The sequence below is a fragment of the Nothobranchius furzeri genome, chromosome 17, assembly GCF_043380555.1.
Source record: "Nothobranchius furzeri strain GRZ-AD chromosome 17, NfurGRZ-RIMD1, whole genome shotgun sequence".
NCBI classification, from domain to species: Eukaryota; Metazoa; Chordata; class Actinopteri; order Cyprinodontiformes; family Nothobranchiidae; genus Nothobranchius; species Nothobranchius furzeri.
This window is the reverse complement of record NC_091757.1, coordinates 41,622,390-41,647,521: the sequence shown is the minus strand read 5'-3', so window position 1 is coordinate 41,647,521 and position 25,132 is coordinate 41,622,390. Positions and strand designations below refer to the sequence as shown.

Genomic DNA, 25,132 nt, shown 5'->3' with positions numbered 1-25,132 from the left:
GAGTTTCGGTTTCAATTCAGCTTTAAAAAGGAGATTATACACTACACCCCAGTTTTTAAATTTTGTTAATAGGCAACGTAAAAGCGGAGTTCTGGGCTCAACACATGGGAGGCGACAAACGACCGCGATCAGCGAAATTTGTCGCTGTCACTTTTATTACCTGACACACAGGAGGCGATCCACGGCAGCGCGCATGTCTCATTGAAAATGAATGGAGGAGAGGCGATGTCACCGTGTCGAGCCCATTATACTAAACTAAAAAAACGACCTATTTTTAGACAATCTGACAACTCGTCAAAACAGCAGTTTAGTAATCCGTGAGAGGGAATGTGCTTGTGAACATAAAAAAAAACACTAAAACACGAGATTCTTTTGCTATTGGTGGAAGTCTCACATATTATATTGATATAAAGTATCATCATGTAGCTGAGAGAGAGAGGAAGGCTGCACGAGTGACGATGACCCGCGCATCTCAGGCCCTGTCCACACGTAGCCGGGGATCTGCCAAAACGTAGAAATTTTTCTACATTTTGGCCTGTCAGATGTGCGCAAAAAGGAGCCGCTTCGCGGGGAAAGGACTGGCGCGAACGGAGTAACAACAAACAGTTAGACAGATATTGACGGTAAACTTCATATTTTGGAGCGATCTGGACAGACATATTGTCTCTGCAGTTTAGTAGGCTTTTATTAGGCTTATATAAAGGATGATGAGAAGGATAAATGTCCACCAGGCAGTTCAGATAGTACGGCTGTTTTTTGAACTGGAAGCAGAGGAAGTGGGCGGAGACTCACCCGGAGTCTGAGGCAAATAGCGAGGATGTTGATGACGATGTGGCAGATCCACAGGTCTGTCTTCGCTTACGTCGGCACGTTCACGCCACGCCCCTTGTCTTCTACTACGTTCGCGTCTCACAACAACACAATAGGCGCACCGCACCACAGGGCGCGGCGTACATTTTGGGGAAAATTTACGACTTTTAGGTGCGCCTTATGGTTGTGAAAATACAGTATTTTCTACCAGAATCTAAAGCAGGAGCTAGGTATAGGAGACTATTTTCATGTTCAGCCTGCATGAAAATCTCAGAGTGACCGATTATAATCAGAAGTAATCATTAATTGATGTATTAGCAGGGCCATTAAGAAAGCTAGCTAAAGTGTATTAAATCATGACTAATTTTAATTTTTACACCGAAAAGCCTCAAAATGACCAACAGATCTATTTAAAGCACTCATTTTTTACACATTGGACCGACCAATAGAAAAACTCCTGTATCAACCAGGGTTTGGTGAAAAATAAGCTACTGTAACTTATGGAAAACATATTTAACCCTAGAACACTAATGTTAAAATTAGTAGCACCATTGCTAACACTGGGCATATTTTACCTGATATAATGCACCAAATAAAATACAGTTTTCATCAATTTATGTAAAATTACAACATATTATTTTATTTCCCAATAAACAATATCACATTAAATAAAAAATGTAGCATGGGGGACCCCTTTAAAATTGCAGCAATATTACTGAAAAAGCAGGTAATCCTTAACGAAAATTTTCCAAACCAAAACACTAATGGAGCTGGGCGCATGTTATTTGGTCCACCTAATCCTGGGACACGTGAGCCCTGTCTGGTGAAGGCACAGTCTTCCTGCATCACAACATTCCACATGTAAAATATGTTTCTCTATCACTAACGCCGGGTGAAAATGACCCAAAAGCATGCCTCTCCAAAAAATCATAGATGGGAAGATGGAAACAAACAAATCATTAATGAGATCAGTGAGTAGCCTGAAGCTACCCAATGACCCGCGCATCTCAGGCCCTGTCCACACGTAGCCGGGGATCTGCCAAAACGTAGACATTTTTCTACATTTTGGCCTGTCATCCACACGAAAACGGAGTTTTTTCACACGAAACTGATCTTTTAAAAACTCTGGCCAAAGTGAAGATCTGCGTTTTCTCCATTTTGGGTGTCTGCGTGTGGACAGACAAAACAGGAGTTTTAAGGTCCACAACATCACTTTCCGCGACAAAAAAATGCTGACATCACGTGTGCGACCTGTGTTTACACCAGCCGACAGCATGGATGCCCTCAGAGCTGCGCTCGCTTTATCAATTGTCCAAGCGCTTTTTGCTTGTTTGTTTTTGCAAGCGGAATTACTGCTCCTTGCGGAAGACCACAGACGAAGGACGAGGTTAAGAACGGGGGAAGTACTGCCGCCTACAGGTCTGGCATGTCCTTATAACGTATTCATCCGGGTACGTGTGGACAGAGTTTTTTTTTAAACGAGGTGGCAAGTTTTTGGAGGGGCGGATATTCGTTTTTTTTTTTAAAAACGGCTACGTGTGGACTAGGCCTCAGAAAGCAGCAACACAATTAAAACCACATGATAATAATTGCGTGGGTGGAAATCACCTGACGTTTGTGTTCTAGGGGCAATAATATTTCTCACTTTCTGTATGAACCACTCTTGGGCAGGTTTTGTGTCTGTTGGGCTGCATAAACAGCCTGGCTGTTTGGATTATTACAGCAACTTCTCAGGGAAATTTACTTGAAACAATTTTTTTTCCTGAGATTAAAAAGCTTAAAATCTACTTAGTGTCCATCAAAATGAAAGCTTCGGATCTGCTAACTCAACAATCTACAGTAAAGTTCAACCCAGGTCCTTACGGATCTTCTATCCTGCATGTTTCTGTTGCTTCCCTTCTCCAACTCATCAGATTCAATATCTGAAATATCTGTTCAGCTTATCTTTAAGCTCTGCAAATAACTTTTAAGTACCTACTGATTATTGTATTAACATGGTCACTTATATGAAGGTCTGGGGATGCAGCACGCAGGACCCATGCGTAGTGCTCCCAGTCCGGATGAATCGTTTCTGAGGCAATATTAGCAGAGCTTCATCACCTGTACGCTACAGGGAGGCTCATTTGCAAATATTTTTAGTATCCACTCACTGCACAGGAAGTGAGGCCGACATTCAGTTGCAAATGATCCACATTTGATTAGCATGAGAAGCAGGAGAACCACGGCATTCAGTCAAAGACTGATCACGGTCCACCTGTGGCACAGTACTGTCCGTATCTGCCAGTCTCAATCTTCGCTTTCATCGTGTATATCAAATCTACTTGTAAAAACTTTCATGTAGCTGCTAGGCGGTAAGACCTCAGGATCGGTAGCTAAAGACAGACACAGTTAGCATTGTACTCAGATGCTTTGTTTGAATAAAACTATAGAAAGCAGGACTACTTTAAATTTTCACTCATTCTGCCATAAACCTTCTCACGGTGCTGAGTTCATATCCTGATCTGACCCTGTTCATCCGTGAGTTCTATCAGGAAGAACCAGAGCTAAAAATCAAACTCCCTGGTGTTGAATATTGATTTAAAGACTGGCCCACTTCCACCTGTTCCTTCATTACTCTGACTTACAGCCATGTCTGGTTTTAGCTCTATTGACACACACGTCGATTCACTGAGTCACATTCTCTCTCTGCTTCATAGAGAAACTAAAGTGATCTGCTCATGTTACTGTCACTGGCAAAAACCTTGTATAAAGGGTGGATTGGACTGTACACACCTTGTTGTGTCCTTGTGTGTGAGATCCAGTGACGGAACCGATTGAGACGGTACAGAACAGAGCTGGAGGGTCATGGGTTTACAGCATATTTTGAGTCTGTCCTCGGGAAGTCCTCACGAGAGACAAAATTCATTATCAGAGAGGCTAACTCTGGGATCGTGGGAAGGGAGGAGGCTACGCAGGTAAAGTTATTCCTCAAGGGCAAAATGAGAAGTGATGGATGGAAAGAAAAGGACAGGATGAGAAGTGACTAAACACTTTGTCATCCTCCTGCAGGAGAACTGAACAGAACAATCTGGTTAAATTTAATTTGTTCTTTGCAGCCTTTGACCTCAAACATCTCCTAAGTTTTGATCCTTCATTATTTCCCTTAATTGTTTACCTGTTTCCACACAATAAACCCAAAGGTCACATTATTTACAGACACAAAATGCTTCAAATCGGTTTCTGTTTCAAATAAATATTTGTCACACAAGATAAAACAATTTTATTCTGATTTATTGCATGTAATTGTATGTTTTTACGTTAGCATTCAAATTCTTCACTGTAGGTGATTTCCAAAGGGGAGAAACTGATAAGGTTACTGTCACGATGAGGGAAGGAGGCTTGGACCCAAAATGCAGTAACCCAGAACTACACAGGCAGGAGTGGTTGCAAAAATAATGATCCTTTATTTAAGAGGAGTTGCTAAAATCCAAAGGGCTGGAATCTAAGCCTTGAATACAAAATACAGAAAGCCAAAACAAAAGCTCAAACTTAAGAGTAGGAACTTAGAGAGCACAGGAAAAAAAACAGAACAGCGCTGACAAAACTATGGACCAACAAACACTGAGGCCCTGTCCACACGTAGCCGGGGATCTGCCAAAACGTAGATATTTTTCTACGTTTTGGCCTGTCATCCACACGAAAACAGAGTTTTTTCACACGAAAACGGATCTTTTTTAAAACTCCGGCCAAAGTGAAGATCTGCGTTTTCTCTGTTTTGGGTGTCTGCGTGTGGACAGACAAAACCGGAGTTTTAAGGTCTGCAACGTCACTTTCCGTGACAAAAAAATGCTGACATCACGTGTGCGACCTGTGTTTACACTAGCCGACAGCATGGATGCCCTCAGAGCTGCGCTCACTTTATCAATTGTCCAAGCGCTTTTTGCTTGTTTGTTTTTGCAAGCGGAATTACTGCTCCTTGCGGAAGACCACAGACGAAGGACGAGGTTAAGAACGGGGGAAGTGCTGCCGCCTACAGGTCTGGCATGTCCTTAACAACGTATTTATCCGGGTACATGTGGACAGTTTTTTTTTTAAACGAGGTGGTGTGGATGCAAGTTTTGGAGGGGTGGATATTTGTTTTGAGACAAGACAGGGTTTTATACACACATAGACTGGGTGATTAGGGAATTGTGCACAGGTGAGACTAATAAAATGAGAGGAGAAGAAGAACGGGGCAGGGGAGGAAACCAGACCTAAATGGGGAAGGAAACAAAATGATCTAAAGGGAGATAGAACCTAGATAATCTAAACATACAGAAAACTATAGAAAGGTGAACTGATCCACCTGAAACCAGAAACACTCGGGGTTAGATATAGGAACCAGAACCAAAGGAAGAGGAGATATAATACAGGGGATCTTTATACTGAAAATGGGTAAACTAAATAAGAAGTGAGCGCCTAGGGGGAACATGGGAAACCTGGAGGGGGCAGGGGACCAAAGGGACACAGAACATGAGTTGCATGTCATTTGATCATCAAAGTATAGAGCTAAAACCCATAATCTAGGGATGGAGTCAGTTCTCTTTTTTTTTTTATTTAGCAACGTCCAAACAGCCTTTAAAGGTACCGTCTAAGATTTTTTTTCTGGAATGTTTTTGCCAAATTGCTTTAAATGCTCTTCACATACCAAAGGCAACTAATAAATTACATGTTTTATCACAAAATGTATAAAATGTAATGAAATCAGTGGGAAAAACCTTTTTCAATCATGTGCTGGTCCCCCTTCTACACGATTGGATCATAAACCATCCATCAGACTGCTGAACATCTCTCACGCCACTGCACAAAACAGTCATTCTCAGCTCAGAGTAGTGAAGCAAGTTAAGCTGCCTAGAGTCATTGTCTCACATTTAGAGGAGCTGATGCTCATTCCAGTCGCTTCACACATGCTATATGCTAGCGCGGGAGTCACAAAGAGAGTAGGAGGAGGTTTCGGTTCGGTTTGCAATTGGTTCCGGAAATTTGACCCTAACAGCTCAGTAGATCTGTGTGTCTGCCCGTGCACGTGTGTCACAAGTTGGTGTTGTACCATTTTCTGCAGTCATCACATCGTGACTCAAGGGAGGAGCCTGAAATGTTTTTTTTAATGTAGCTTGTTTGAACTGCTTTTTCCAAGAATGTCTATTGCACCTGTCTGTTTTTGATGTGTGTGTGTCAATAAGGAAGCCTTATTTAACCTCTCATCAACAGGAAGTGAAGCCACAAGCTGTTTCTGCACATCTGACTCAACTAGTACAAAAAGTTGCGAAATCTGACAACACACCTACAAGATTTCTAATTTTAGAGACATTTGCTCAAGTGTTGGTTACTGCAGGGAAATGCTCTGTTGCATTAAACTAAATGTTCCCCTTTCTTCTGTTCCTACACCCCCAGCAGGTCCCTGAGGTCCAGTGACCAAAGCCTACTGGTTGTGCAGCGCACCAGGCTAAAGACCGAAGGTGACAGATAATTTGCTGCTGTGGCCCCCAGACTCTGGAACTCTCTCCCCCTGAGCCTGAGATCAGTGGACTCAGGGGTCTCCTTTAAAAGCAGCTGAAAACTCACCTGTTCAAGCTGGTTTTGGTGTGACCTTCATCACCACTCTTTGTTCTGCTCTTGTTCCACCTCTCCAGGGATCCACTGATTTCCCTCTTTCCTATTCATTTTCTCTCTCCCTTCCCTTACATTATTTTTCTTTAGTCACAATTTTAATTTGTTCAAATTTTAAACATATTTTAATCATATTTTTGAAACTGTTTTTATACTTTACTTTTTTTGTTTGTTTTGTGAAACGCCTCGGGATTTTTATCTTGAGAGGCGCTTTATAAAAGATCGTTTTCTTTCTTTTTTCTTTCTGTTCTGCCGTCATGAAGCTCACAAACTTATTTCTGCTTTAGCATTTTAGCCACTATCACCTAAACCAGGTGTGAGCATCAAGGATAATGAGAGGCTGCTGGATTGGTCAAAAAGATAAAATTGGCATGCAGAGGCTACCTAAGATTTAATGCAGTTCAAACAGGCCTTTGTAATATTTAAATCACACACGTTGATGATACATATTTTATGTATTGCACAGTCCTGGCAGAATTTTCTTAAACAAATAAAAAACAATTATTGTTGACTCAGTTTCTCACATCTCACCTTAGACAACATAATATGTGACCAACTCTTCAGACAATCCTTATCTTAATGCATGTTGGTCATAAATCCAGACCTTCACTAAGTCTCTCAGAAAGCATATGAGCAGAAATACCCACACCACACGTTTGGAGCAATAAATATTTGAAAAGACTGAGCTGAAAAGAAAAAAATTAGGAGAATCTGTAGAACATGACTGCCCACCAAAAGCTGAGTAACAGCATAAAATGATCTTCAGCATTTAGTAATTGAGTGATGCAAAAAAATGGAAACATGATTTAGTGAATGACAGCTCATAAAGGCAGATACAAGGCAGCCAGACCACGGCATTAAGTCACGTCCATGTGCTTCAAATGAAACAGAGTTCAAAATACTGGAAATACACAAACTGGTGCATGGCCAGTACAATTTTATTGTTCCATCAATTCCAGCTTACTGTAGTAAAGATAAATCAGGTATTTTTATGAAAAATTCATCTAATTAACTACAGCAGGGTGCAAAAGTTTAGGCATCCTTCTTAATCTTCATGATTTTTCTGCATAAATCGTTAGTTATGATTTAAAAAAAGTCATGTTAATATATCATAGGAGACACACAGTGATATTTGAGAAGTGAAATGATGTTTCTAGGATTTAGAAAGTGTGTAATAATTGTTTAAACAAAATACGGCAGGTTAATAAATGTGGGCACTGATGTCATTTTATTGATTCCAAAACCTTTAGAACTAATTATTGGAACTCAAAATTGGTTTGGTGCTCTTTGACCCTTGACCTCTACACACGAGGGGATCCTGTTATGAGAAAGAGTATTTAAGGGGGCCGTTTTTAAGTTTTCCTCCTCTTTGAATATTCTCTGAAGAGCAGCAACATGGGGTCTCAGAACAACTCTCACATGGCCTGAAAACACCATCATGGTTTAGGGGAAGGATCCAGAAAGCTGTCTCAGATATTTCAGCTGTCTCTTTCCACAGTTAGGAGCATATTGAGGAAATGGAAGACCACAGGCTCAGTTTTAGTTAAGGCTCAACGGTGTAGACCAAGAAAAATGTCAGATAAACAGAAATGAAGAATGGTGAGAACAGTCAGAGACAAGCCAGCTTCATTCTGGAAAAAGGTGCTGTGGGCTGATTAAACTAAAACTGAGTTATTTGGGCATAACAAGGGGCGTTATGCATGGAGGAAAAAGAACACAGCATTCCAAGAAAAACACCTGCTACCTACAATAAAACATGGTGGTGGTTCCATCATGCTGTGGGCTGTGGCCAGTGCAGGGACTGGGAATCTTGTTAAAGTTGAGCGATGCATGGATTCCACTCAGTATCATCAGATTCTGGAGATCAGTGACAAAGCTGCATCGAGGCTGGACCTTTCAACAAGACAATGACCCTAAACACTGCTCAACATCTACTAAGGCATTCATGCAGAGGAACAAGTAGAACATTCTGGGATGCGGGGCGGATTTAGGACTGAAGAAGATCTGGGGCTTAACACACACACACACGCGCACACACATAATTTTTCATCTGAAGCTACATATTAAGCATTTTCAGGGCAGAGTATTGTTCCTGTCAGTGTTTAGTGTGAGATGATAGTAAATATTCCCTTTCTTTCTCCAATAACGTTACCTGATAAGCTAACTTTAGGCAAACCAGCAGCACAACAAATATTTTCAAATAAGACTCACAAACCTGAGTCAACACCAGTCTCATCAAAGCTGGGGTTCTGTCGCTGTACTTTTTGTCTAAAAAACGTCCTTATGTCCCTCTTCACTCATGCGTTTCAGGCAGAGAGTGTAGAAGAAGCCGGCTGCTGAAGGGCTTCTTCTTCAGTGGTGGAGGCTCAGGCAGGCTGTATACAAACTACTGCCAGCTGCTCCCTCTCTGTTGGACTTTGGTACTGCATGTTACTTCCGCGATTTAGATCCGGGGCTTTTCATGAAACATCCGGGGCTTCAGCCCAAGTAGCCGGGCCTAACGCCGCCCCTGCTGGGATGACCATCTCAGCCCCCAGACCTGAATTTTATTGAAAATCTGTGGTGAGTTAAAGAGAGCTGTCCATGCTCGGAAGTCATGAATGAACTAGATGTTTTGTGGTCCAAAATACCTTCAACCAGAATCCAGACTCTCACTGGAAGTTATAGGAAGTGTTTAAAGACTGTAATTTCTGCAAAAGGAGGATCTACTAAATATTGAGTTAATTTAATTTTTTGGTGCCCAGATTTATGCACCTGTCTAATTTAAATGATAAATGACCTGCACTTGTATAGCGCCTGTCAGAGTAAGAACTCCAAAGTGCTTTACACTACAATGTATCATTCATCCATTCACACACTGATGGTGACGAGCGACGATGCAGCCACAGCTGCCCTGGGGCGCACTGACAGAGGCGAGGCTGCCAAGCACAGGCGCCACCAGTCCCTCCAACCACCACCAGCAGGCAACATGGGTTAAGTGTCTTGCCCAGGGACACAACAGCAGAATTCTCTGTCCGGAGGTGGGATCGAACCTGCAACCTTCTGATTACTGGTCAACTCGCTCTACCTGTTGGGCTACTGCTGCCCCCATTTACCTAAAATTTAGTTTTAAAAATTATTGCACACTTTCTGTAAATACTATAAACTTCATTTTACTTCTCAAATATCCCTGTGTGTGTCTCATTTAACTGATTTTTTTATCATAACAACCAACGTTTTATACAAGAAAATCATGAAGATGACAAAGCTATCCAAACTAATGCATGCCACTGTACTTAGCTTAGCCACAAAGCTAATTTTAGCATTCTTCAATAATTCCACTCATCTTTTAGTTTTGCAGAAGTTCTCAGGGAATTTGCCATTCTTACAAGTAAAAGGGTAAAATGAAATGACTATTTAACTAATATTATATATTTTAGTTTACACTGTTTATTGTTAAACCGCATTAACATGACCCCTTCTCTTGAGTATTCAAAATAGTTTGTTTAATTTGTTATTTAATTTATTTTAATTACAGTACTACAGAGGGAGGAAGAGAAACAGCTGGCTTCATGTGGTTGACCTTGACATCTTGATCCTCTTGGAGCCTGAGGGCTGGATGATGTATTTGGGCTATTTCTGAGACTAAACACTGTCAGAAACACATGACCTCTGATGGTGTTTCTGGAAACTGCTGAAAGAGTAAATCTCCCAGTTTAATAGGCCTTTTCCATCGCTCAAACTGGCATGGAATCGGAAGGATCAAGTCACTAATTTTTCTGTTTCGATTGTAAAACCGGTCCAGACAACCTACCCGGACCGAGCCAATCACTGAACTTTTTTGGCTCCCTTCTGTTGTAGGTCCAGACATTTCTGGAGCGGTACGGTTAGGGTGGAACAACAACACAATTCACTGATTGGTTGAAGGAAATATGTCTCTACCTGCAACAAGCAGTTCTGTTGTTTGTAATTTGTTAGCTGAACATAAATGTGAAAAAATACCAGCAAGTAGCAGCAAGTTTTTGATCACCTTCAGAGTTCCTTGCATTTCTCACCGTCATTGTGAGAGTCCACAGGAGGAGCTAGACGGATCGGTAGTTGTTCTCTCATGGATGGCTGCCGAAGGATCAGAAGGATCAGAGTGGACGTCGGCAGAGTGTCAAGCCAAGAAGAAGCAATTAAAGCACAATATAGTTAATAGTTAAGGACAGAAAACAGCCGGAGCGGATTTTTTTTTCAGATGGGAGAAATACACAGAGTTGCCATGACGCGCTGGATGCTATTTATAGCTGAGGCAGCGAGGCAGGCCTCTGGACTTAGCGACTGCACTCTGGAGTCACATGTGGAAGCTGTGGTAAGCATATTGTTTTTGTCTTTAGCTCTGTAGACCACTTATTGCAGCACAGAAATACTGAAAAGTTGCACAACTTAGAAAATTGCGCATGATGGCTTATTTAACCCCGCCTGCCGACGTGACGGCCCAAACTGTGATTGACACGCTCGCCTGGAAGTTCCAGACCCATACCGAAACACACCAGTCCAAAAATAACCAGACCGGACCGTTCCAGACCTGGTGATGGAAAAGAGCTATGAGAGTCTGCCAATGACCAGTGGTACCACTCTTGGCACAGACCCATTAAATGATAAATCACACACTTGAGTCAGAGGACTCAAAAGTGATTTACACTACAGTGCATCATTCATCCATTCACACAATGATGGTGATAAGCCACAGCTGCCTTGGGGCATGCTGACAGAGGCGAGGCTGCAGAGCACAGGCGCCACCGCTCCCTCCAGCCACTAGCAGCAGGCAAGGAGGGTTAAATGTCTCACTCAATGACACAACAGCAGAACTCTCAGGCCAGAGCCAGGATCAAACCTGAAACCTTCTGATTGCTGGACAACCCGCTCAACCTCCTGAGCTACTGCTGACCTAGTAGTGCATTGAAATTAATACTTGAGGTGTTAGTTTGGTGTCAGGTTCAAAAGACTGGACACTTGACAGTGTTAATTTCACTCATTATGAACTTGCAGTGCACCTTAGCTCACCATAACTAGTTTATATTCTGGATCTGGAAGCTGCACAGAATCTCAGCTCTTTCATTCTGCAACTCCTCTGTGTTTCAGCTTTGACCTCCAACCGACTCTCAGCACAGATGTTCCTGCTCACTAGAATAGTGCACCATGCCTTCATCTTTTGCCATACTGAAGTGTCTCTGCGATGCATTTATAGACTTCTGCCAATGTAATAAGCACAGTTTCTATTTGGCTGTGCTTCAGACTGAATTAAATTAATTAATGTTGGGACATGATTGATTAATTACACAAGGACTTTTTTGTAACCCTTCAAACTCCATGAAATGTTTCGCTTCCGAAATGATTATTCATGGCGCTTACATCTCTCTCTCTACAAAAACAGTGGGTTTAGTTCTAATGTTTGCCCATATGTGTGCTTGCCAACTACACAAGGAAAAGATAAAGATCAAATGTTTCTAGATGCCTAGAATAATCAGAGGTGTCAAATAACAAAGTACAAATTGTCAATCCAAATGCAGACCCAAGTGTATTTTATTTACATTTTACAACATTAAAATCCAGGCAGCACAAATCCATGCCTGCCGCTCCATCCATCACTCAACCCTCAACTCTCTCCAACAAACACAGAGCTGTGTTTATAACAGGTGTGACTAACTGGATTAATCCTAAAACCCAGACACAGGTAAGTACAAAAAATACAATCTTTCAATACTCTTAAATTATACTTAAATCATCATCCCTAAGATCTCTTTAAATAATTACAATACAAAAATAGAAACATCCTTAATCAATCCTAAAAACATTCAATGAAACTAATCTGCATTCCTAGAGCAATTTCACAGGTCACCCCTCCCATTCCTCCTGAATGGAATGCTCCAGAAACTTCTTTAGGTGCTCCATGGGGACTCTTTTAGCTGGAACACCTCCAGAAGCACAAGGGAAACAGGTAAGTACAAGCATTCAATCATTTACCGCTTTAAATCCACAATATTCATACCAACTCTTCTCCTTACAGGTCCAAACGCTTCACCCCTTCCAAATAAACATTAAAACAATTATTGAGCCTGGTTTAATTTATCCTACAATCATAGCAAAAGCCTGTGTAATGGACTTGCTACATTACATTCCTCCCCTCCTCCTTTAAGGGTGTAATACCTTCTAATCCTCATACATCCGCGAGAGAGAGTCAGCCACCGTGTTGGACTTTCCCGCCCGATAGCAGACAGTGAAGTCATACGGCTGCAGAGCCAAGTACCAACCAGCTAGTCTTGTGTTGGCATCCTTCATCCTGTGAAGCCATTGCAGAGCACGATGATCAGTCTCCAAGCTGAAATGACGTCCCAACAGGTAGTATCTCAGCGACTCGACCGTCCATTTCATTGCTAAGCACTCCTTCTCCACAGTTGAATATCTAGTTTCTCGGTCCAGCAATTTCCTACTCAGGAAGGCAACATGTCTCCTCTCTCCATCCACTTCCTGCAACAAAACTCCACCCAAACCTACACCAGATGCATCAGTTTGCAGAATGAAAGGCTTATCAAAATCAGGAGTCTGGAGTACTGTATGTTCATTTATTGCCTCCTTAAGATCCGTGAACGCATGGTCACATTCAGCTGTCCAATTTACCTTCCTTGGCGCCGCCACTTTAGTCAGGTCACGCAGCACGGCTGATCGATCTGCAAAGTGAGGGATGAACTTCCTATACCATCCCACCAACCCAAGAAAACTTTTCACTTTCTTCTTTGTGGTTGGGATCGGGAAGGAATGGATCGCCTCCATCTTCCCCACTTGAGGTCTCGGTTTCCCATGACCTATGACGAATCCAAGGTACTTCACCTGTTTTTGAGCCAGACAGCATTTCTGCAGGTTGATTGTCAATCCAGCTGCCTTTATACACTGCAGAACTTCCATCAGATGACATATGTGCTCTTCCCAGCTTCTGCTGTATATCACCACATCATCTAGATATGCAGCGGCATAGTCTGAAACCCCCCTCAGAACATCGTCCATTAACCTCTGAAAGGTGGCTGGTGCTCCTTGGAGTCCAAATGGCATCACACAAAACTGGTACAAACCAAATGGCGTTCTGAAAACTGTCAGCTCACAAGCCTCAGGAACCAGAGCAACTTGCCAATAACCCTTACTCAGGTCTAAGGTGGAGATGTACTCAGCTTGTCCCACTCGTTCCATCAGCTCATCGATCCTGGGCATGGGATACAGATCACACATTGAAACTGCATTCAGGTAACAAAAATCAATGCAAAATTGCAGTGATCCATCTTTCTTCGGTACCAGCACCACTGGACTGCACCATTCACTCCTGGACGTCAATACCCACTTCCAACATCACATGGATTTCCTTCTTCAGGCTCGCCACCAGCCTCTCTGGAACCCTGTAGCTCTTTCGGCGCGGAGCTGCTTCCTCCAAGCGTTGCCTCATCTTCACCACATAGGCCACCACGTTGTCTCCCGTAGATGTTGGATTTTCCCAGTAGTCCTTAAGCAGGTCCAAGGGCCCTCTGACTTTGTGACCAGAGAGCAGCTCAAATGGAGAAAATCCTGTTGAAGCTTGTGGCACCTCCCGGAATTTTACTGGACCTTTGAAAGCTGCCAAAGCCATTGCAGTACTAATAAAGTTAGGTTTTTACTGAATAGTTCTGGATTGCTGACATTGTATAACTCACCAATTGTTCCATTTTTGACTTACTGTGTAGAAATATGGAAACCACATGTAAAACTCACACACAACCACTGTTTATTCTACAGAAAAGAGCATTGAGAATCATTAATAACAATCAATATAGAGATCCATCCAATCCGTTATTCATCAACTACTACTGAATTTTTATGATCTAGTGAATATGAAAATATTGCAAACAATGTATAAAGTTAAAACCAATACGTTACCCACCAACATTCAGAAAATGTTTGAAAAAAAGAGTCAGTAATTATTTCTTAAAAGGAACTAAGTATTAAAAATAAAACGAAATTTAGAACCACAATGAAGGAAATGACTATCTCGGTAAATGGCGTGATAATATGGAACAACCTTACCAAAGGCATAAAAGAATCAAAGTCACTAAATATATTTAAAAAAAATGTATCAAATCAAGTGTATTACAGAACTACAATAGCCTAAATTCAGTTGGTGTCTGATTAGGTCTGTAAGTTAAAAGAATATAAAATGAATCTGTGTTTTGTTTTGTTTTGTTATGTTGTTTATTGAGAATTGTATGGAAGTATTATTAAAAAGTTTGGTTTGTAAATAGGGGCAGATAATAAGATATTTCTTCCTTCTGCCCTTTATCATTCAAATTGTTTGGTGTTTGTGTATGTTTTTTTTTTTTGTATATTTATATTTTTTAACACTTTGAATGAAACAAATAAAGAGAAAAAAATAAAAAGAACTCAAAAACCTACTTCAGTTGGATGCGTACATTCGGTGCCCAGGAGAAACATTAGAGGTGCTGAGGTCCTTCCCAGCTGTGCCAGCTTTCACTTAAGGTTAATACGGCACTGTCTGCCTCAGCAGCCTGTGAAAGACTGTTTAGTGTTGCAGGGCTGATCTTCAGGCCAAGAAGAGCATGCATTAGCTCAAAGAACTTAGAGAACCAGGTGCTTTTGCAGCTGAACAAAGCCTATTGGTAACTGTATGTTGTATAGCTGTGTGTGGACTGTAGGCCCTACAGCATGACCCAGGCTTATTAATGTCATTAATGTCATTTTTATTCCCTTACATTACTTTTACTTTTTTACTTTAAGTAGTTTTGAAACCAGTACTTTTATACTTTTACTTGAATAAAAAGCTTTTGATACTTGAACTTCTAAAAGGGTCTTTTGAAAACCTTGTATCTATACTTTTACTTGAGTAATGAATGTGACTACTTTTGACACCACTGAGAATAATATTAATATATCAGAGGATGAAGGTCTTTGCACAAATACATCTGAAATCATTCCCAGCTTTTTGGTAACATCTTTAAATGTCAGTCAGAAGCTGTTAACTCAGGATTTAATTAGAATGCATTATTTCTCGTTTCAAGAGCCTAAGATTTCCAATTCTGGTACAGCTGTGACCTACACACATTTGGAAAAATCCTGATTTGTCTCAAAGAATGACAATATAATACAATTTATATTTCATTGACTTTGTTTAGGTTTAAAGGTGCATGGATTTAGAATGGTATGTGATCAGGTTTGGGTACTGCAGTCCATCTATCAAAACAAACAAGTTTGCTCTGAGCAGCTGTTCCCTGCTACGGGTCAGCACCAGAAGATTCTAGATGTCGAGCTAAGACGAGTCAAACACGTAAAATGATGAGTAGATAAATGCATTTCACCGTAATAACGAGATTTTGGTAAAAAGTAGCTTGAGATTTTTAGAGTAGACTATTTTCTTCTAATTCACCGTTAGCATTGTTAGCTCAGTGTTAGCTTCTAACCTTCCTTATCAGATATTAGTGAAAAACACAAATATTGTTTAATTTTCTTTTGCTAATATCGTTTGCCCCTTTTTTACGTCTGGGTTGCTCCTGTTATCGGCTTACAATCTGTCTACAGCAGCACAGACTTGGCAACCTTGTGGGCTCACATGTGATTGGCTCTTGAACTAGGAAGCATGGAGGAGGGACAGATTGTAAACAAAGACTACTGGTGATGTCAAGTCGCCTTGCTTACGAGGACACTGTCCTTCCTTGGTCAAAGAAAACAGTTCAATGTAACAGACTTGCATCACGTGACAAGTGAGGTAACGTTATATTTTATACATATAAGTTTCAATATAAATGTATAACGAGCCTTTTACTACTTTTAATTGTGTATATATTGGTTAAATTAAATACGTAAGCAAGTTACTACCTGCTAGCCATCAAAGCTGCAACTAATAAGCAACTAAACAACTATAGATAACTACTTAGGATATTAAAAAATAAAACTTTTCAGCTATCAGCCCAATAGCTACAATTAGCTGACTTACATTTAAACTGGAAATTTGCCCCCAAAGTAGCTGCCGACTCCTGATCCGCCATCCTTTAGAAAATGCAGCACTGTATTCTGGGAAAAGTTTCACCAAGGCCAGGCTACAATACACCTCCTGTGTATCCTTGCTTAGCTAGCTAAACAGCTAACAAACGGAGAACAGACGCCTCAGTAGAACATGAACATTGGAACACACATAGGCGTTTCCTGATGACATAAATCTTAGGCAAACGGGGTGAGGCCAAGGCATCGAGGTAAGGTAAAGAAGCACCCTACGTCCTTCTTTACCATTTTTGAAGGGAAAAAAACTGACAACCCATTAGCCTACTGAAAAGGAAATCAGATTCAATGTAACTTTCCTTCCAACATGATTGAGAAGTTAGACCGTTTTGTGATTTAACTTATTGCATCTTTGACAGAAATTATTTTTCTAGAAGTAAAAGCAAACATGTGAGATCTCTTTGTTGGAGTTTATTTAGCAATGTTGAGCTCATGGACCAGAAAAAATATGTAGGAATGGTTATTGTTGCATATACAACAATGAAAATATGTTCATTCTTGAGTTTCTGCTGATAGACATCTTCTCCTGGCACTCACAGAGCACAGACGTTTCTGCTTTTGCTCCCTTATCTTTTTTCCCAAGGCTCTTTTGTCCTGTCTTCCTACAGAGCGCTTCTCTGCATTTCTTCTGGAAATCCCTATTTTTCAGAAATGGATTTAATTAATTGGTCATTCAATGCGATTGATAAGATTTTTTCTACGATGAGAACGGAGGAGGGGGCTCCCACTTGCCTGCAAGGGACACACGCAGCGGGATATGCGCTCGATTCCTGGAAGGTGTGGAGGATCGTTTGTCTCTCTCAGCTGTCCATTGAGGACGTCGAAGATATGTGGATATTTGGCCTGATGATCACTGGATTTCTTCTGATCGGAGTGGGAGGATATCTGGTTTTCTGGAAATTTGGGAAGACAGGAGCGATTGGAGGGCGACCCACACCCACGGGAATCACCGCCCAGGTGGAGACCTCACAGACTGGGACGTTACTCGAGGTGAATCATAAGCTGGACAATGTCTTAGCTGCGTTACCGGTGTTAGTGCGCAAAATGGATGTCATCTCAGAGAGGGTCACCGGACAGTGTGGAGATGTTTAATAACTTAAATTGGCTTCACTGAAGGACTGGAATGACCAGTTACAGACTGAAGGCAGAGAGGAAAATTATCTCTGCCTGACCCAAACACGGTCTTGTTACCCAAATCTGATGCCAAGGCAGCCTTGAGCTGCTAACAACAACCCCTACAAAGGAAGGAATGCAGACAGATGCTGTGAAAACCCGTCCTACCCCTCCGCCTTCAGATTGTGGACTTCTGCCCAGTGAGGTCATCAATCTGCAGGAACTCCAATATGATCTGCGCTCCTCTAAATCTCCCTCCCTCCTGTGGATACAGCTGGCTGAGTGCCACACAGGGCTGCTCCCACTGGGGAATCACTATCGGAGTCTAATGTTGTGAACCTTGATGTTCGTGCTTATATGTTTGAGGCGGGTTTTTTTTTTTTTTTTGCACAGTAAAGCTACGCCCTGCTGGGAGTAACTCTGGTATGCCTTTTTTTCCCTCCCCCAATTTAACCTCATGTAATTCCCTTTTCATCATTTTAAGGTAGTGCAACTCATGTTGCGAAGGACCACAGTCACCAATTCTTGTCATGTGTCTTGCCCATGTATGTCTGATCTCTGAATTGTGTGTACTGAAACTCAATTTCATTTCTCTGTATGTCTTGCACATGTGGTAGAATTGACAATAAAACTGACTTTGATAGTCCAACTATAGACCAGTTCTGATCACCAGATTATTTTACAGATCTACCGTGGGAGTAAAACTTTATTTTTATTTGTCTCAGAACAGAAAAACAGAAAAAGGTTGTGACTAGGCCTGGCCAATATAGAAAAAATGTATATTGATTAAAAAATGTTATATTGATCAATATTGATAAATATAGAATTTTTTTTTAAAGTTATGGAAAATATATTTTACGTGCAGCCCTTGCCATTTTAACTGTGGTATTTTATTTTTTCTCCACCTCTTCTTGCTGCAACATCTTGCTGCCTCATGCTCTGTTTTGACTTGAGAGGGGAGGGCCTGGTGACTTATGGGCTCGACACACGGGAGGCGACATCGCCTCTCCTCCATTTATTTTCAATGAGAAATGCGCGACAAAGCGATAATCGCGGGTCTCCCTCCTACCAAGCGAAACGCGAAAAACGTGCGTGTGAAATTTTGCGCTCGTGCACGTGTCGTGCACAAGTGACCCAGCGACGCGATCCCAGAAAGTTGAAACATTTTCAACTTTTCATCGCTGTCGCTCGGACGAGGACCAATCAACGGAGGTTTCATTCACTGACCAATGAGCGGACAGGATGCTCCGTACACCTCCAAGCAAACATGGAGGAGAAGTTGATTATTATTATGTTTTATATAGTAAAATCACAAGTAAGATTTCACATAACTCTAACAGCACCTAGTGAAACATCATATCTACCGCTTTATTAACTCTGAACTGCTTAAATAACCTTAATTCCCTCCAACCTGACACAGCCAAGAAAAACAACAGAAGTTTCGATTTCGCCATGGAACAGAACGCGTAGACGGCTTTGCCGCTGCCGCAGATCGCCTCCCGTGTGTCAGGTAATAAAAGCGACGGCGACAAATTTCACTGATCGCGGTCGTTTGTCGCCTCCCGTGTGTCAAGCCCATTAGCGCGCCCGAGTCTGTGGTTTTGATTGGTTAATAGTAAGTAGTGTGTCTAGTATGCTGCTACCTAATAGGTTATAATGAAAAAAAGCTATAATGATAAAAGGAAACTTTTGAATCTAAGTTTTATCTACTCATATATCTTTCTATCACCCCACATGTCTTGATAGATATATTGAACTATTGAATTATCGTCCAACCCTAGTTGTGACCTATCCTTCTTTGATAACATGTTGTTTAAACTGTGAGCTGAACTTTTAAACAATCAATACTCACATCAAAGCCCAGAAAATACATTTCAGCTTCTGGCTTTCCTAAAAGAACAAAAATCAAAAGCAACTCAACTGCTGTGTAACAACATGTTAATTTTGGGCAACTGTGCAGCTACATAAAGCACTCTAAACGCCTCTCCTGCAGGTCATTTATACAGATCTGATGCAAGTCACTTAATAACAAAGTGGAGAGTTAATATGTATTAACATAATCAGTTATGCTTTTATCAATGATTAAACAGTGTTAATAATGTGCAGACAGAATTTAAGTCAGCATTAATCATGTTCATGTTAGAAGTGATGGTCCCTAAAGCTGTAATGGATCCTAATTTCAGCTGGCAGTAAGACATTTACGGCATGAGGCCAAAAGTTGTTTCCAGATATCTGTGTGAATGATCACAAAGACACTAGAGACTAGCATTAGCTCATTTCTGTAACTGCAAATGAGCACAGTAGCTGCTGTAGAAAGGTCTAAAACACATGGGCCAGACACAAGGCCCGCAGGCCCGATGTGCGAGAGATTCAAGTGTCTTAAAATAAGTTGATGCCTCTTCAAAGTGCACATTAACTATGAACTACATTTCCCATAATGCATGGCGATTGTGTTCCCAGTGCAGTGACGTGCCACTAGGTTGCTGTGTATCCACTTGCATGTTTAATTAATGCACATCATCCCAAAATGTCCAGGAAGAGAAAGATTGATGCAGAAGGAAGGGTGTTTCAACAAAGATGGAATATGTTGATGCTTCAAGGAGAAAAACCAGTATCTTTACAGTCATTAGCGTCCATGCTACTAGCATCAGCGTCTGCAGCATTACCTCCTCTGCCTCAGACAAACTGAAAACACTCCTCTTAGCGCCGTTTACTCAGCAATTAGCCAATTTTGAAGCCCAGAAATGGATTTTAACAGCTCAGTAATCTGTTTGCTGCTGACATAGAAAGCGCAACGACCAACTTCCAGACCGAGATGATTTAACTCCAGTTTAGCGACACGCTCAAGTCAGTATGACTCTGTGGCTACTGCAGCTTTTATCCCCCTCCCCGTCCCCGACACAACTGCGTGGTCCAGATGCTCTCATTTCCAGCAGCACCAACCTGTGTGAGCAACGGTTTCTCATATGAACTCCTTCCTCAGCTCAGAGCCCAACCCCACAGGTGCAGGTCTGGCTGGAACAGGAGCATCACAGGAAATCAGAGGGGAGAAAACTGGGATTGAATTATTTTGGTTTTATTAACCTTTTCTGCTCCAAAGCATGAAAGTTAATAGGTGAGATATTGCATTTTCATATTAAGAGGATTACTATTTTTATTTATGTTGTTGGCCTGTGAAAAAAGATTTCACCTACTTTAAAACAGGACAGATTACAGATAGAAGATGTTACGAGCCCTGAGTTACCCGGCACCCGGCTTATACTCCGCTCTGTTTTCAGCACCATGGTCAGCACCATGGAGAGCGCCCGGCCTCACTCATGCAGCTGATTCTCATCAAGAATCCCCCGGCTGGAGCAGATAAAAATCACCGCTGCACTGGAGAAGGGGGGACTGGAGAGGAGGACTGGAGAGGAGAGAATTAACGAGAGAGAGAGACTTGTGTTTTGAGAACTTTTGGAGTTTATAGTTGCCCCCGGATTTAGGTTCCACCTGCATAGGAAAACCTTTAGGTTTTTGAGATTCGGTTTTCTCTTGCTCTTGACAGAGCTTTGGTTGTGTGGGTGAGTTAAGTTCACCAGTGGACTTTTGGGTAAGGCCTCCGGGCAAGCTTCTTTTGTTTCTGGCCTCCATTTTTGGAACCAGAGAGTTTTAGTTCTCAGAGAAATAACATTGCTCTTTAAGTTACTTTAAGCCTCAGTTTTTCCCCAGCATAAATTAAACTCCCCTTTTTTAAACTCTGTTGATTATAAGTTTTCTCCCTCAGGGACGCTTTATGTTAATAAAACAGACTTCATTGGCTGTGACTTGGTGTCAACTCTTTTATTTTTATTCTCACGTTTTCTGTGTTAGACCTCCCAGGATCCTAGACCAGGTTGAGGTCATAACAGAAGAATAGAATAGAAATAAAATAGAAAATCCCTTAATTGTCCCTCAGTGGGGAAAGCTTGGTGTCACATCAGCAATAGCATTCATTACAGGAGCAACAAAGGAGAGTAAAAAATAAAAAATAAACAAGAAAACATAAAATAGAAACACTTAAAAGATTCAAAAAATACAAAATAAGAAGAAATGCTGAATGTCTGCAGATTTTAAGGAATATTTTTTTTAAATTGAGACATAAGTAACGAATACCACTGATGTGTGCTTTATTTAAAATCGACTTGCTCATGTTTAATTTGGTTATTGCAGATTCAGTGTTACTACAAAAATAAGTTTGTTTCCAAATGAAAAGGTTCAACTGTTCATAGGAAAATGTGTACATTGCCGTCTTTTTTTTTTTTTTAATATTGAGTTTTGCCCGTAACTTCATCCCAGTTTTTCATTTTGGCCCAGTGTGAATTTGATTTCGACACCCCTGGTCTAAAATGTCTACATTTTTTAATAATTGTCTTCTGCAACTTGGTCATTTGAAGTAAAGAATAAAATAAATAATCCCCACAATGCACCACAGCTACAGTAGCTCATGTAGGGTATAACCAATAACCAGTGCTGGTCTTCTGAGGTTGGTGCATTTTCTATAAACAAAAATCTGCCAGATTACATGAATAGAAATGCATAGAACAGCCATTACACTGGGTATGTTTAACACTGAGCCCTGGAGTCCCTCTGACACAGAAACCTACTTCTCAGGTTGTACTGATGAATATTTTAGAAGCAAACTCTACCAACAGAGTACTAAGTATGTAAGTATTTAAGTCACAGCGTGGAATCTAAATTGCCTTCAGACTGTAATATATATATATATATATATATATATATATATATATAGAGGTGCTGAAAAAAATCAATTCAAGTCTGAATCAGGATTCTTATTTATAAAGAGTCAGAATCGATTTCAAGAACTCAAATGTTTGGCATGTTACAGGTTTGAGATGCACTTTTGTCTGTCTTTTGATCTCTGTTAGGAGAGTTAGTACTCTGTTTACTTTTGTCGTCCCACAAATTGGAGTGATTTATTTTTGAATCCGCTGACAAGTGGACACTTGAATGTAATTAGTTTCATACTCAGAAATTTGAGATGTTATCATATTTATGTTCTAAGTTGATAAGTAAGTACTCAGGATTATTCATGCATTCATTTTAAGTTGTTGATAAATGAGAGAACACATTTTCCTTTGTAAGAAATCTGAGGCACTTTTTTTAAACAGGTTGAGGACTCAAATGTTAAACTTGTTTCCACACATACTTAAAGTATTTGACTGTATTACTTTCAAAGCTACTGTTAGGTAACTAAAGATTTGTTATATTTTACAAGGTAAGCAAAAATAAATATTGCATTTTGGAAAAAGATAGCTTTTTTGTACAGTTTTAGAATCATTTTATTTTACCTTGTAAATTTGCATTTTTGGAGCATGACCAGTTTAAAGTTCAGACAGAGTCAAGTTTATAAAAGGTAAGAAATTTATTTTCTAAACAATTAAAAACTTGACAAGTTAACTAAGGCTACTGTGATGGATGAATCTAAGTGGATGGGATGTGATGTATGTGTTTTATCAGAACCTTGTATCTAGAAGAACTGAGTTCTGGGTGTGGAAAGAATTTGGTCTGTATTAAACCAGGAAGTTGGTTCTTATCAAAACGGCATCAGACGCAATCATGCTGTGTCTACCTCACCCTTTCTTTGGAGACCCTCTTCGCAGATCCGGAGGTCAGGGGGGTCGGATGACCTCTGGGCACCGAGATTCAGTACACTAACCGCAGCACCGACGCTCCAGTCCAGAGATGTCACCAGGCACAACAGGTTGGAACTAGGTTGCGTCTAGAACAGCTGTTTTGGAATAGCTGAAGGAACAAGTTGCTGTGTCTCTGAAGGCAGCTTTTAGCTTGTCGAAAGCTTGTCAAGAGATGCAGTGTGAGCAGAGTTTCCCTCCGATGGCCAGAGTTAGCTCAGCTAACAGAATGCTGAATCTCACAGAATGCTGGAATGATGAATCACTCCGTAAGTGATTCTGTTTTAATATTCTCATATTATGATTTACTTGGCCAATCGGGACGTGCCATGTTAAGAGGTGTTAACAAACAAACCTCAGAACATCACGCCTTCTTTCAGATACAGGATGCTCTGATTTGTGGGTAAGAAAATATCTATGTGCAGAAATTACTTTCACTTCATCTTATGATAATTGTGTGTGAGTGTAGATAATGATTCACTTGTTAAATCAAACATTACTGATCATAATATCAAAATGTTTCATTGTAATAACATTCATTTCAACTTCAATGAACTAGAAACAGATTAATCAAAACATTTCATTAGTATTCATATAACATTTGTTCATTCAACCATATTATTATTTAATGATTATTTAACTTATGAGCTGAAAACGTTCACTTTATTCAGAGGCATGAGGAATCCTGTAGAAGCGATAAGGGAAGCTTAGGCCTTGAAACGGGAACAGTTTGTTGACAATGTGTTATCATGTGTTCAGAGCTGCAGAATCTTCTGGGCTTGGTGGAAGACAGAATGTAAATTCCATTTTAGAGAATGGAATCTGTGTCTGCAGATGACCGGTGGCATTTAGGTCAATCTATAGGTGAAAACTGATCATTCCTGGACGTTAGATATAAAATAATCATAAGAAAAACAAAGTTTAGGTGCTTTGGTCAGCTGGGGAATGACAAACATATTATGCTGCAGAGACTAGGGGTTAGACTAAAAAAACATCCCTGTGAAGATGATTTTATGTTCAACAAAGATCAAAGGAATTCCGTAGAATAGAATTTATTGATAGAACCTCCCTTTATGCAAAAAGGGATTAAAATATTATGGGTTTAGGACCTAATTACATCTAAAATATATATTTGACATAAAATAAACTCAAAAATAGCAGTGTTCAATCTGGAGCTTTGTTACTTTTTAGATATGTAAAACTGGAAGTTATTTTTACAAAAAGCTATTTCACTGTTGCATGCATGAATACAAATTTATTTAAATCTACTTTGCATTGAAAGCAAAAGTAAAATGTTTATTTTTTATTCTCGGCTGAGTTGTAATAAAACTACTTTTGCATTTAGCTATTTCACCGCACTCTAAAACCAAAAGTTCTTTCAAATTCTCATTTTCATTTGACCAAATAAAGTTATATTTAATATTATGTTGCTTTAATATTAGGAAGTTTTATTTATGTAATACTGGAGTAAAGTGCATTTAGGAGTGTTGCATGTAAAGGCTTCAGCAGCATGAACGCACAAAGATGCAACCTTTTTTCATGCACATCTTGTGTGTTAATGCAATATTTAGCTGCACTCTGTATTAGTGCCATGTGTGTTTTACTCACTATCTTCTCAGTCCATGATCTCACAAATGTGCCACAATCCCTATCAAAGCAGAGGATTCACAAAAGCTTGGACAAACAAGACAGCTACTGTACACCGAAGCTCTATTATGTAACCGTATACTTCACTCACCAAGCAGTGAGATGAATTCAAATTAAGCCAATGAGGCTCACCTTCTCATGTTTCCTCAGCTGAATAGGTTGCACTTTTCCATGAGATTCATTGGCTGGACCTTGTGCCAACACCTGCGAGT

At 40.5% G+C, this 25,132-nt stretch overlaps 1 protein-coding gene across 1 annotated transcript in view; it reads right to left on the bottom strand.

Moving 5' to 3' along the window:
- mctp1a (multiple C2 domains, transmembrane 1a) overlaps positions 1–25,132 on the bottom strand; it is a 189,247-nt gene that overhangs the window by 151,904 nt on the left and 12,211 nt on the right. Inside the window, exon 4 of the mRNA XM_070546081.1 lies at positions 25,053–25,124. Coding sequence (XP_070402182.1) covers positions 25,053–25,124 — 72 coding nt within the window. The remainder of the gene's footprint in view (positions 1–25,052; positions 25,125–25,132) is intronic.